This window comes from Diabrotica undecimpunctata, chromosome 11 (genome assembly GCF_040954645.1).
Source record: "Diabrotica undecimpunctata isolate CICGRU chromosome 11, icDiaUnde3, whole genome shotgun sequence".
NCBI classification, from domain to species: domain Eukaryota; kingdom Metazoa; phylum Arthropoda; class Insecta; order Coleoptera; family Chrysomelidae; genus Diabrotica; species Diabrotica undecimpunctata.
The window spans coordinates 3751323-3767204 of NC_092813.1; the positions used below are offsets into that span (position 1 = coordinate 3751323).

At 31.5% G+C, this 15882-nt stretch overlaps 1 protein-coding gene across 2 annotated transcripts in view; it reads right to left on the reverse strand.

Moving 5' to 3' along the window:
* LOC140452589 (uncharacterized) overlaps positions 1-15882 on the reverse strand; it is a 40410-nt gene that overhangs the window by 3003 nt on the left and 21525 nt on the right. The window contains exons 2-3 of one of the 2 annotated variants that reach the window (XM_072546906.1): positions 1749-1821; positions 955-1243 (exon numbers count right to left, since the gene is read on the reverse strand). In XM_072546906.1, the coding sequence (XP_072403007.1) occupies positions 955-1243; positions 1749-1821 (362 nt within the window). Of the gene's footprint in view, positions 1-954; positions 1247-1748; positions 1822-15882 lie in introns of both variants that reach the window. The other variant, XM_072546905.1, reaches the window with a different exon arrangement.

Sequence of the window (15882 nt, forward strand, 5' to 3'; positions counted from 1 at the left end):
CAACAAAATTTGGTGTTATTATAGTCGATCAAATAGCACCCAAATATACAATGAGAGCTGGTAGCCGAAGGTGACCTGTGCATGTGTTCTATAACGTGTTAGATTTGGCAGCAATTAATTCCTAGATAGGATATGCGAAGGATAGGAAAAGACCCAGAAATTTTGTCAACGATCAAACGAAGAAAACTCAAATATTTGGGTCACCTGATGAGAGAACTAAATATGCATTACTTCAAAATATAATGCAAGGAAAAATAGAAGGAAAACGGAATCCAGGCCGTAGAAGAATGTCATGGTTGCGTAATTTGAGAGAGTGGTTTGGCTGTTCCAATAATGAACTCTTTAGGTCAGCTGTAAACAAGGTCAGGATAGCCTTGATGATATTCAATCTCCGATAGGAGACGCACAAGAAGAAGAAGAAGAATTCGTGGATTACATTTAAAGAAATGACAAAAAAAAACAAATAGCTCCCCGATTTTATTCTACAAACGATTGGCGAGCTTCGAGCAAAATATGTGAAACGGAAAGCGGACTCCAGTAGTATTTAAATTTCTTAAGCACCTGAACATTAGACAGTAGATGAAAGTGCTGTAAATAGAGAAAAACTAAAGTAAAGTAAAAAAGTAAATAAAGAGAAAGCAGTGTCAAATAAACATTAATTGCAAAAAAGATCGAACATGTTAATCATGTAATACTTGTAGAAAATACTTATGTGGCAAATGTACTATTGTTTAATTTAGATATTTAATTATAGGTATTATTATTGTTATACTTTTAGTAAATATAGTTTTCTTTTATAATTTGCAGTTAACTTAAATTAAAGTAAGGAACAAGTGCTTTTTAAGTCCTACGTCAAAATGATGGCTGCAGCACTTCTAGGTATGCGTCAAGCGCCGGCCCTTCTAGTGTTAAAGCAATTTAATTTAAATAATAAATAACTTAATTGTTTCTAACCTTTTCTTCTGCCATATCGGGTGCGAATGATTTCTTAATTGGACTTTTGGTGGAATAACATTTCTTGGTTTTACTCTCTTTTCTGGCAGTGCTGTCTTTCCTGTCACTGCTGCTACTCTCTGAGTCCTTTTTTATCATTGCTGTTGTAGAACTGTCATTTGGGTATTTCTGTGATGCTTTAACCTCAGATTTATCTACAAATGATGATGAAACTCGTTGCTTACTCGAAATTTTCTTGAGTAAGCCTTTAGATTTTTCTTTGGGAGAGTGTCTTGAGTCCAGAGAACAACTACTAAAAAGATGTGAGGTAGTACATTATTAGTATATAAATAGAAAGTTTAAGTACTTTAATAAAACCTATACTTAGCATGTACTCTGCATATTCTCAATGATAATTACGCATATTTACTGTAAAACTGTAAATATAAGTAAAAAAGATCGCATCAAATATTAAGTCAGAAAACTCCCACTTTTTGAAATCATTGACGAAAATATGTAAATGATATTGGAATAAACTTTTACATTCGTTATATCATTGCACATTATGCACATAGTAGCCCACAGACAAGAAACTGGGAAAACCGATTTTCATTCCTATTTTTATGAGTTAGAGACTACAAAATTCAGTTTTTGCTCTCTTTGGGTATCGTACAGGAAAATACATATCAGATGTTTACATGTCATGATTTGACTACAAATTAAAAGTGAGAAAATTATTTTCAATAATTTACAAAAAATAAAAAAATAGTTTTATCTATGGATATATTTATAATAAATTTCAAAAAACAACATACCTAGTCTTTTTTGATTTCTCTCTTTTCGTGAGAATTAGATCTTTCCTTATTTTTTCTGCTTCTTCCTTTATAACTAAAAAAAAACTGGTAACTTTTATATACTTACAAAAGTATCGTACTTACAATTAGCATTGTTTAAATAGGAATAGTTAGCCAACGCAATGTATAAATTTGTTTGATTCTAATTGAGACAGTAACTAGATGTCACCACTCTTTCTGTCTCAATAGATTTTAATATACCATTGTTTGTTTGATATACATTATACTAGATGGTGCCATGTGAAAAAGTTAAGGACTAAACTAAACGTCCATTTTTGATCCACTGAATTAAATTCACCAGCGTTGCAATATTTCACTGACATAGTAGCAACATGTTTACTTACAAATAAAAATGTTACAAAAAACAGACCATGAATCACAACGTATTCGTTTAAAATAGAGTTATTACTATCAACTAGTAAATATCGTGTCAACTAAAATTGTACATAAACGTACTGTGGCTTCTAAATCTTCCTATATCTAAATAATTTTAAAGAATTTAAATATTTTATTTTATTTGGAAGTGTATTACAAAAATTTGGTCCGAGGTAAGTAAAAAATTTTAATTATATGTGTTTAAAACATAAAAAAACCTTGTATGAGAAATGAACAAATTAGTTATTCAGAAATAAATTTTACCGGATAATACATACATTCGATAATATTTGAAAAAAGTAATTTTAAACTAAAATAATGTTACTTCCATAAAAAATAAATGGTTTTTACAGATGGCCGGAAATATTTGTTGTTATTACAAATGTGGTTTATCACCATACAAAATTCATGGATTAAGAATGTTCAGATTTCCGACAAAAATCCTTCGGCTTGCCAAAGATGGATATTACACTCTGGTAAGTAAATAGAAACTTTTTTATATTCTATTTTACACCGTTTCCGTTACGCAATTAATTTGAAAAAATGTTTATTTTTTTATTCATTCATCATTTTTTATTATCGCCAGGGTGCACGCGTCATATTCGAGATGCATTAATTTGAATTTTACGTTTTCGTTGGTATTATAATTATGATATAATAAACTTCGGAAAAACAAATTAGTGAATAAATATCAAGTTAATAAACATAAACAAAGTATTTAAATATGTATTTCTTTAGCTATTTTTATTTATTGTATTGAAAAGTAGAAAAGTTCATCTTTATCGGAGAACTAATTTATACAAAGGTCCATCTGGGAAAAAATTATTGGTTTCACGTAAAAATTTTATACAGATATTTGAAGGTTCTAAAAGATATATGAGGGTTAGTTAATAATAAATCTGTGAAGATATACAGGTGATTTTGGCTATAAACGTTTTTTATCCAGTTTAGAGAAAAATAGTTAAAATAAAAATTGTAGATTCAAAAATTTCTTCCATTTGTGAGTTTCTCAATTAAAATATATAAAGAATTCACGAAAATAGTTGCAAAAAACCCTTGATTTTGCAGAAATTTATAAATTTTAATAACTTTGTTTTTTCATAATTGTATGTAATGTAACCAATAAAAATAGTGACGATTTGTTTATCGTAGAAAGCGATTATGTAAACAGCTTTTTGTTGAGCTATCCCAGTTTAAAAAAAATTTATGTTTTACGTGCCACAGAAGCCAAGATATTGCCAATTTTGCAACCGCGCTTCATTGTGAAAAAGTTCAAATCTAAAACAAAACCGAGCTCAAATGGTTCTCCATTCTAGTTTTCCGAAGCGGTATTTTACAAATACCATCATTTTAACGGGTTATAAATTTTTACTTCTTTACCGCATATGCCATATGTAAGTTGGAACGCACAATTCAGATCTTCATTTAGTGTCCCTTCAATTTTCAGCTCTTACTGTTGATAGACAATGGAAGTATGATTTTAGGAATAAAATGCTTTGGTGTTAAATATAAAATGCTCTCTTGCCTAGTAAGGGTCATAGAAGATTCTGTTTTTTTTTTAGAAAGTATGTTTTTCACCAGTTTTTCATAAGCCTCTAAATAAGTTTGTGGCATAAACGATATCAACGTTATTATAAATGTAAAAGATATAATCTTTTAGCGAAAGCCGCTATCGCTTTATTAAATTAAATGGCCAAATATATGGCCTAGGAGGACAAATTCGTCTAACTTCCCGTGCTCGAATCGGTATCAATAAAGTGTTATGATCATTTCGGCCTAGCCCAGCCTCATCAGATACTTTGGGCTGATACAAATTCAAACTCGAAAAGTCCAACGAATGTCTCCCAAAACTTCACTACAACAGTAGTTAGCTACAAAGGCGCCACCTGCTTTGGCGGCCGTGAACGAAAACGATATGATAATATCGTTTTCTGTATCCTCTGCGCTATGCGAAATGTGTAAAAGATATAATCTTTTAGCGAAAGCCGCTATCGCTTTATTAAATTAAATGGCCAAATATATGGCCTAGGAGGACAAATTCGTTAAACTTCCCGTGCTCGAATCGGTATCAATAAAGTGTTATGATCATTTCGGCCTAGCCCAGCCTCATCAGACACTTTGGGCTGATACAAATTCAAACTCGGAAAGTCCAACGAATGTCTCCCAAAACTTTACTACAACAGTAGTTAGCTACAAAGGCGCCACCTGCTTTGGCGGCCGTGAACGAAAACGATATGATAATATCGTTTTCTGTACCCTCTGCGCTATGCGAAATGTGTAAAAGATATAATCTTTTAGCGAAAGCCGCTATCGCTTTATTAAATTAAATGGCCAAATATATGGCCTAGGAGGACAAATTCGTTAAACTTCCCGTGCTCGAATCGGTATCAATAAAGTGTTATGATCATTTCGGCCTAGCCCAGCCTCATCAGACACTTTGGGCTGATACAAATTCAAACTCGGAAAGTCCAACGAATGTCTCCCAAAACTTCACTACAACAGTAGTTAGCTACAAAGGCGCCACCTGCTTTGGCGGCCGTGAACGAAAATGATATGATAATATCGTTTTCTGTATCCTCTGTAACACTCTATGACTCTAGTTTTCTAAAAGGGAACAAGTTATTGTCATGCACTCCATTTTGAATACTGTTTTATTTAAATATATTAAAGAAATTGGTGAAATAGTTTATCCAAAAAATATTACTTTTACCGACATCGTTGATCAACTAATACACCGAACGTCATAATTAATTCCACCGTCATCTTTATCTGCAGGCTTCTTTCTGCGACCAAAAGAATCCTTATTTCAAATGTATCTCCTTCCATCCCGCATTCACTAATCGAGCTGTCCCTAAAAAATACGGAACTTCAGATGATCAATAGGCATATATCAGGAGTTTTTCTAGGGTAACATTTGTAATTCCTGACAAGGTGAACTTCGAAGTGCAATCTTCTCTGTTAATTAACCATGAAAATACATCCTTTAAAATATTTTTATTCTCTGAAAGACTATAGTGTTTTCTTTGTAAGCTTACGGGTCGTACCGTGGGGTCTGATTGCAAAGTCTTCAGTTGACCAGATCACACACTCATTGCAGCTAATGCTCCTCCCTCTTCTTCATTTTCAGCTGACTCTAAGGAGTCCTTAATCCTGAATCCTTACCTTCATCAAAAGAATTTCTATCTTCGGAAATTGAGTCCATCTCCGTTAACTACATACCCATCCTGGCTGCCATTATGGATTTATCCATCTCTCGTCGTACTAATTCAAAGCGCATGTTGGCAGTAGGACAAAAAAGGGGACACTTCAATGACAGTCCTCCTGATACTCCTACCATTCTATCTTCATCCGGTATTCTTGCGCTATTAAGTTCTTTTCCTCCTTCGACATTTTCGATGCCACCCAAACCAGCCAAAAAATGTCCAAATCTAATCTTTGATTGGATTACTCGATGAAACCTTATTATATTTCCGCTATCAAAATGATTTACAAAGATAATCCGACTAATTTTACATTCAATTCCACGCAACTTATTACATTTCTTGAGAACTCTTTTGTATGTATCACCCCACTACAAGAAGCTTAAAAATCCTCCAACATAGATGGTATTTAAAAGGACTTATCGCAGCTCTACATAGGTACAAGGAAAAGGTCACTAAAAAACCGTATCACTAGAATCTTAAAAAAGTTAAAAGAACAGCCTACCTCCGACTTACAAGAGTATATATAAGTGCATCCTCTGATAAATCTTCTGATGTCAAATCTAATCACAGCATACATGATAAATAGAATTTCTCTCTTTCTCTCGTATTTATTCATTTTTTCTGCTCTTTGTATATTTTTACTTCATCTTTTGCCAAATTTAGACACGATATTTAATTAAGTAAGAAAACTTTATGTACTTCAAATACTAGCCCAAGTCTAGTGTGGAAAAAAAATTGTTAATAAAAATAACCTTAAAATATCCAATCTCTATTTTAATCGAAAGGTTATCCTTACCAATTAAGAGACAGCCAAGATTCTGGCAGAAAATTTAAAATAAAAGTTTTGCAACAAATCTGGACCTAACCATATATACTCTTTTCTTCCTTCGCCCTTTCATTATTCATCCTCAGTTTCACAAGATACCAATTATCCGAACTCTCGTATAAACTATTTCGAACTAAAAGCTGCACTCAAATCCTATAAAAACACAAAAATTAGGGTTTTCTAGAATGATCTTAAAAAATTTATCGAAAATTCTTTAGGCACAAACGACCCTCTAAATGAAGCCAGTAAATTTACCACTGACATACCGCTGACAATCGTTAATGAAAAATCTTTCCCTAATCTATACTAAGATAAAAGAAAGATCATTACAAAAAACAAACGAACACAAACGGGTTATGTCATGAAGACAAATCGTTTTCGGAATCCATATTCCATCATCAGGTGTACATTATTTGAGCCACTAAATATCTGGGTAAAAATCCGTTAAAAGTTATATGTTACAATTTAGTTTACATTATTTAGTCTTATATATTAGGATGTTAAAGTTACCTGTGGATATGATAACTCCACTCTCATTTATAAAAAAAAACTGTTTCACAAATCCAAGGCAATAAAACTAACCTTCATCCTATGAATTTAGTCATCCTTCATTCCTATATCCTAACTATTTCTCCTATCATCTTTAACAACACAGTTATCTCTGACAGTCAATTCATTTCCGACACACTCGCTAATGGGGTTGAAGACAGATTCAATAAAAGTAATAATGGCTTTTACTCCCAGTTCTTTACGCGCTCAATCTTTCTCCACCATCTCGTCAACTCCACACGATGTCACGTTTATGAACGCCTTGTTTACCGTAAATAAACTAAAATTTACCTTGTTTTCACGTACAAAATCTGCTGATGATCCCGATGATTTCTTTTATTTATTTTTAAAAAATCTCTCTAATACATCTCTCTCCAAACTTCTCGAAATTTTTATAACCTTATCTAGAACACACAAAAATTCCCAGATGTTTGGCGCAATTCTATAATCATTCCAATTAAAAAACCTGACCAACCATCTATAACTCCAATATCTTTCGTCTGATTTCTCTTACTTGTATTACCTGCAAACTTCTTGAAACAATGATCAATGAAATACTCACTTGGTTCGTTAAACAGTATAATATTATTCCCGACGCTCAATCCGGCTTCCGACGTAATCGGTCTACTATTGATAACTTTTTTATTTTTCAAACACACATTTCTTAAGCAATCTATAATTATTAACAAGTTGTCGTAGCAACTGTACTTAACGTTGAAGGGGCATTTTATTCAATCTCCAGAAAAGCAATCATTGACAAAATCTCCCACTATAATTTAAATGGTAATATTTTCTCATTTGTAAAAAAATTGAAAGAATCTTTAAAGTCCTTGCCAAGGGTAAACTTTTTAATCTCTTCCTTAAAATTAAGGTGTCCCTTTAGAATCTGCATTAAGTTTAACTTTATTCATTCTTGCCATCAACGAAATTTGCCTCCCATCAAATATGTTCAATACGCTGATGACCTAATCATTTACTGCCATGTTAAATCTGTCCCAACCTCATATAAACTTATACAAAGCCAAGTTAATAAAATTTTCCATAGGGATTTCCACTCCCTTACCCCAAATTTTATTTAACAATTCTCTACTTTCTGTTGTTAATTATTGTAAAATTCTCGGTTTTATGTTTGACTCCAGATTAAATTGAAAAATCAAATCTCTGAACTTAAAATCAATTGTTTTAAAAGGTTGAACATTTTTAAAACCCTCAGTCATACTCAATGGGGTGCCAATAAAACTACTTCTAGGTCTGAGCGCTTTTCGCTTTAGTCCTATTGAGAGTGTATACCGTGAATCTAATGAACTTTCTCCTACCCAAGACGATAATCACTTCTACTTTCGTATGCTGCATCAACATCCGCAAATCCATTTAATCCCGTTCATTCCCTAATTGCCACAATGCCGTCTTCTTCCACTAACAATAACCAACACCTTATCATAAAACCTCTACCTCAATTAATTTGTCCACTACTTAAAAACATTGACCTTTTTCTGACTAGTTCATTTCCTCTACCTTTACTTCCCCTCTGGGCTAAAGATCTCCCTTCAATATATACCTGACTCACTATTTTTAACAAACTTGAATCTTCTAACCTTCTTATAAAGAAATCATCATCATCCAGCCTCAAGAGTCCACTGCTGAACATAGGCCTCTTCCTCATGTTTCCAACCCCGTCTATCTTGCGCCGCTCTCATCCAGTTTTTATTGAGTCTTCTTAAATCGTCAGTCCATCTTGTAGGTGGTCGACCGACGCTTCTCTTGTCTTCCCTTGGCCTCCATTCCAATAACCTCTTTGTCCATCGCCCATCTGTCATTCTGGCTATGTGTCCTGCCCATCTCCATTTTAGTGATCTCCTTTATAAAGAAAGCATTTTTAGAATTTAATTCTCTATACAGATGCTTCTAAAACTACCACTGGTATTGGATGTGCAGTAGCCACTAAACATGAACTTGTAAGATCATCTTAGTTACCCTTAATATGCAACGTTTGCACAGGTGAACTATATAGTATTGTGTTGGCTTTTAAATGCATCTCACATCAAGACAGACATATTGTCAATTATTCAGATTAACGCTCATATATCCATTTAGTCAATACAATTTTCACTGAGCACGTATTAGTTCAAAACATTCATGACATAATACCAAAATCTCTCTGCTTACGATGCAACAGTCTCTCTCATATGGCTGCCTTCTCACACCGGAAAAACTGGTAATAAAACAGCAGATCATTTTGCCAAAGAAGCTACCAACCATGGGGTGACTGAAGTCACTCCAATTCAACTAGCTAACGAATCTCGAAATTCGATTTTAAAAAGTCAGTAGAGCATACTTGACAAAACTTAGAACAAAAGAGCAAAACAACTTTTCATAAACTTCAATCTTTTATTGGTCATCTCTCCCTAGACTTCATAACTAGAAGAGAAGCATCGACTATTACAAGACTGCAAATCAACCATACCAAACTTACCAACCGCAAACAATTCACCAACCTGTATAAAGCACTGGACTTGAAACCTACTCTAAGGAACTAAAGAATTGTCTACCTCTTTCTCAACTGTAAATTGTATATGTTGATTATGATACTTGAAAATGTTGACTATTTCAATAATTTTGTGTTTAGAAAGTGCCAAAACTAAATCATCTACATATCTTTAAAAAAAAGGAATGAAAAAAGTGCAATTGTTGATACAATCACTGATAACATCATCCATGACATAGCTACTTTCCTATCTAAAAAATATCTTTTTTCTTACTCTTATACATACATATATATATATATATATATATATATATATATATATATATATATATATATATATATATATATATATATAAACATATATTGGCATAACTGCCAAGTTATTTATATTTTGAATACAGAACTTAAATTGTTTTTTTACTTTATTGTGCAGAAAGTTGCTTTTTTTCAGTTGTATTAATAATAATATTGTAGGTAATGCTTCATTGGAAAGTCTGGAGCTACCCGATTAAAAAAAAAAAAATTTCTATGCAGTAAGCATTTTGTCCAAAAATATCTAGTGAGGTAGAAGAGGAAGGTTTGTTAACGACACCACGCGTTTTTCATACGTATTCGATAGCAAAATAACCTCAACCAGTGCCAATAGTTTTTCGCACTACATACATTGCTTATTTTAGTTCATGAAAACAATGTTACAATCAATTTCTATAATTATTAATGTAAACAATTTTGTGTTTTTTTACCTTGAATTATTATTTCGTTAATATTGTCTATGTGTAGATATTAGAATTTTGATAAGTGGTATATAACTATTAAAATAATGCGAATTTAATTTTTGCTTTGTCATTTAAAATTGTTTCATTAATAAACAGCTCAAATCGAGCGAGTTGATTGAAAAAAACATTCTCATTTATGTAAACAGAAATACAAAAATGGTGTTTATATTATAAAATACATAAATAAATAAAATAAAGAATACTATTTATTAAAGTGTTGTTAATTATTATTCCTTTCATTCCAACACATAGATTAATTTTTCCCTAAATATGTGTTGCCTCTTGTTGTGGCATATCGATGTGTTTATTTGTTTCAAAAGAGATAAAGATTAAAAGATTGAAAATTTAATTTTCTCACGACATACATAAAACCATTGTTTAAAAAGATTTTTTTTTACTAACTTTTTTTTAACTACTTTTTTTACTAAAAAATAAATCTCCGCATTAGTGTTCTAAGACGATAGCAATCGAGTCTATTTCAATTAAATATTTTATCCTTTTCTAGCAAATCATATAACCAAATTAAATATCTGGTAAACTAATAAAAATTTAAGGCAGCATTTACCTCCTTCATTTAAATAGATTACTAACCGATTTAGATTTAGCAAGTCTCAAAGTATAAAAACAATTTGAAATATTTGCTCGAAATAGTCAAGTTATCTTTCACTAGACGCATACAACGATAATAACAATAAGCATTTTATTAAAGTCTTATATTTTCTTCAGAATCTGGCATCCGTGTACAGGTTTGCATTAATTATGAGACAGGTAAAAATATACTCGAATAGAATCCTGCAAAGAATTAAGTTTCTGTTAATAGTTTTTTAAATTTATGACTAGAGGCCGCCACATAACGGCAGACTAAAAGTCAAACGTTTGTTCCATAAGGATTGTCTAACTAGTCCTATTTAAACAATGCAATTAGACTATTAAATAATGGCGATATATATTTCAATAATAAAGAAATCAGTCTCGCCTAAAATGAGATTTAAGGATTTCGTTGAATTAAAAGGGTGCTTTAATAATTTTGTTACTAGTTAAATATATTAACATCCACTGAGTGATACTATCTTACTTAATTGTCACTTCTCTGGCAACTTAGATTCGAGATAGTTGATCTGTATCATAAGATGTATCAGATAGTGGTGACACATGAAAATGATCATGTATTTATATATAGTGAAATAAAAAAAACAAGAGAGCAGCGGCAGGGGTGGGATGAATAGTGCACACCTAGACCAGGGAAACCTGATCATAAAGAACACTATTAGTTGAGATGAAAGAAAAAAGCCAAAATTTAAAAACGATAATAAATGTATTTAGCCCAAACGATGACGACTCAAGTTATAATAAGGATAAATTCAGGGAAGAATTAGCGTTGGTAACATAACAAGAAAAAGAGAATATATATATTTAGTAGGCGACTTTAATAGCAAAATAGACGTAAATAACCAGGAATATAAAGAGGCATTAGGAAAATATGAAGAAACAGCACGAACTGAAAGTGGCATAATAATGCTAAACTTCTGTATGATTCACAATTTAGTAATAACTAATATATTTTTTGAAGACAAAAATATCCACAAGTACACAAGAGAAGTTAAACGTAGATAAGAGAAATTAAAAATGGAATACATGCTAGTAAAAAAAAAATAACATAAGAAAAGTAATAGACACAAAAGTTAGAAGGGGTCTAGAAATAGAAAGTCACCACTATTGTATTTAGTGTTATTGAAAATAAAACAAAATGAGTCAGATAATAATAACAATAATACAGTGCAAGAAAAGAAACAAGAATATGAAACTATTAAGTTATATAAATTCAGAAATAAAAAAATACTGAGAAGTACCAGATGGCCATAAATCAAAAGCTAGGAGTACTTACTAAAGAAAAGTGTCGAAACGTAGAACAACTATGGAACTACTTCAAAGAGGTTTTAATAAATACAGCGACATAAGTACGTGCAACAAGTAAGAAGAGCAATAAAAGAAAGCAAGCTGCGTAGTGGAATGAAGACGTGAAACAACAAATTGAAAGAAAGAAAAATGCTTGGAAATAAATTTACAAAATGAAACATGCTCAGATTACTCCAGTCGTCAAAGACAAAATGCCACTGAACCTCTAAAAATCATACTGACAAGCCAAATTTTGCCGAGTATATTAATTTTGGGACATTAAAAAGATGCAAAAACAGTTACCACTTTCACGCTCAAACTTCCCCTAAAACCGCCCTCGCAGGGGAGTAAAAACGCAAAAAAATCAATTTATCAAGAATCTGTACACTGTAGAAAAATATGTTTCAAATAAAAAGGGTAGCTGAGATAATTTCCAATAAAAATTTTTATAAGCATTTTTTGTGTAGAATGAACCGTTCTTTTAGAAACAATGCTTGAAACGACCATCGATTTTGCATGTCAGTTACGCGCTCGATTACTTGATTAATCAATGTTCATTAAAATTTATATCAGCTCGACGGTAAAAATTCGATATATTTTGATTCAAGCGACCTATATTACTTTAAAGGTAAAGAGTTCAGCTTGTGTTTGAAGTTTTTGTAGTTTGACGCAAATAAACTCGATTTTATACAGGTGTTAAATAAATAAACGTGGCGCGATTTTTCGATTTTTTCTGATTCTCACGAGATCAATACAATCGATTCCTTTTATTGACTGGTCACTATAAATTTTCGATTACTACAGCCTTTAAAACCTATAGCATGAAATTTTAGTTTTAAGTTTAGGCAACAAATGTGAAGCATTCGAAATAAGCTTAAAAAACGCTGGAACTTTCACACAACAAGCGATCTAAAACATTTAAAACTTTTTTTTCAAATTACACTATAATACGTACTATAATTATAGTACGTTTTTCAAAAGAACAACACTTCTGTAATCAACTACACCCAAAACCGTCTTCTTAATTGCATTTCCCGTGACGTATGATTGTTTGTAATGTAAAACATTAAATTCTGTGGTTTTTATTCATATTTCATTTCAATTACCACAACTCAAAATTGAAATTTTATGTCATAAGTTCTAAAGATTGATCTCTAAAAATGGAAATTTTACTACAACTGGTCAATGAAAGTGATCAATTTTATTGATCTTACGAGAATCGTAAAAAATGCCAAAAATCCTAGTCTTTAAAATGCGTCTTGAGTTTTGTTGATAGGACATTTGGAACAAAAGATATCGAATGTTTACCGTTGAGCTGATACAAATTTTATTGAACATTGATTTCTGGCGCGTAACTGACATGCAAAATCGACGGTCGCTTCAAGTGTTGTTTCTTAGAGAACGGTTCATTCTACAAAAAATGCTTATCAATATTTTTGTTTAAAATTATCCCAGCTACATATTTTATTCGAAACATTTTTTTCTACGGTGTACAGATTCTTGGTAAATCGATTCTTTTTTTTTGTTTTTACCCCCCTGCGAAGGGAGTTTTAGGGGGAAGCCCGGAGGTCAAAGTGGTAAACGTTTTTGCATATTTTTTGGGGTCCCAAATTTAATATTCTGTGCAAAATTCAGCTTGTTCCTATTATTTTTAGGGGTCAACTCTCGGACGAATTGGCAGAGAAAGCTATTAAAAAAATATAGAAGATTAGTATACGAATTTGTTACAAAAACAAGAAACCACAAGTGGAGATATTTGGACAAAAGATGGAAATAAACAGTAAAAATAAACAGAAATTGTTCTATAGAGTATTTAAATCAATGAGAAAAGGACAAATTCAAGACAGAAAAAAATAAAGTACAAAACTGGCGAACTTCTCACAAACCAAAATATAATAATAAACAGATATAGAGAATATTTCTAATAGATGCTACAAACACACTTCTATCAAAAATTAAATATTCTGTTGAATTAAAGAATAGCAGATAATACTGTAGATCCAATAACCATAAAGGAGCTGCGAAACGCTATCTCAGAAATGAAAAATGAGAAGGCACCGGGGTATCATAGACTAACTAGTGAAATGATTTTTATGAGTTACTAAAGATACTGAAGATACTGAAGATACTGAAGATACTAAAGACACTAAAGACACTAAAGATGAATCCAAAAGATATTTAATACCATAATGGAGAGAAGAACAGATACAAATTAACTGGCAGAAGGTTCAGAGATTACCGATTTATCAAAAAAGGGGATAGAACGTATTGTAACATTACAGAGAAAAAAAAACTCTTAAGTACTGCCAATAAAAATATAGGAAAAAATATTTAACACAAGAATAACCGAAAAACTTGACAGCACACTTGATGAATCACAAAGCGGAGTCAGAAAAGGCAGAAGCACCCATGATCATATATTTACCATCAAGCAAATATTATAAAAATATCAGCAACATAAAAAAGATGAATGTATCGTATATAGACCTTAAAAAGGCTTTTGACATGATACCAAGACAACAATTATGGGACATGTTAGAAGAGAAAGGTATTAATAACAAAATGATAAGGGTAATTAAGAATAACTACGATAGCAATATCAACTATCTCATAAGTCAAAACAGAACATCAAAACCATTTACTACAAACCAGAGTCTGACACAAGAACAAGGATGAAGTCCAACGCTATTTATAATATACATTGATGAGATAATTATGGCATGTAACGTAAAAGTGAAAAAAATTCAAGTGAGTTATAAAAATTTAAGAAGAGTAGAATATACCAAAAGGAGCATTCGCTGACGAAGTTGTCATATTAGCCGAAAATGATAAACAACTACAAAGAAATATAGAAATATGGAATGAAGTACTAAAAAAATATAGAATGCCAATTAATAAAAATAAAACAAGAGTTATATTGAGAGGAGAAAATGAAGAAGAAGAAAGGATAAATATCAAAATAGAAGAAGTAAATAGAGAACAAGCACGAAACTTTTAACACTAAGGAGTAGAATTAAAAGACAATGGAAAACAGGAAACAGATATTAATAATAGAATTTAGAAAACGATGAACCTATACTATGACATGAGAAATAAATTCATAAATAGGTCTTAAATTACAAGAATATATAAAAAGAAGGCAACTCAGTTGGTGGGATCATCTTCAGAGAATGGAGAATACAAAACCGGTGAAAGAAATTTGGCAGACAAAAACACAAAGAGCAAGGAAGAAAGGTAGACCACGACAAACATAAAATAGAACCCAAGAAAATATTATCGAAAAAAGGGAAACAACATGGACAGATGCAAGGACTAGGCATTGCCTAGAAATAAGAGGCAATGGGTCAAATTTGTACATAATGAAAATATACAGTAAAATATAGTTATAGACTACAAGGCCATGGGACATTTTCATGGGGTCATTTGACCAAGCATGAAGCATATACAGTGAGGAGTTTCTTACCACCCGGCAAAATAGCGGAAAGGATAGAAGACAGATTAAGTTGTGAGATAGTACGAGATAAAGCTAGTTCTTGACGTGGCTATTTGACTTCGGTCATAATTATACGGATGACCTCGAAAATACTTTATTTTAATAATTTCTGATGTTAGAATAAATGATTGAATAAATTAAGATATATTATAGTAAAAAACATTAATTAGTAGCGATTTTAAATTATAAATCCTTAAGTTTATTTAATAATAAAAATAACTCAACTGAAATATTTGACTTAACTAAAGGTAGGTATGTTCCGTCCGAAAACAATTATTGTATGTGGAATTGGTGTAATAGTTAGAGACGTGATCTATTGTCAAGATGATTGGGGTTCAATTCACACCAAGGATAAAATTTTTGTTTTACTCAATGAAAAAATAATAGAAAATATGATACATATTAGGTAACAAGTTTTCGAAAAACTTATTATTTACAATTTATTCTTATTCCAATGTTATAAAATAGAAATACAAAATAATTCAAATTCAA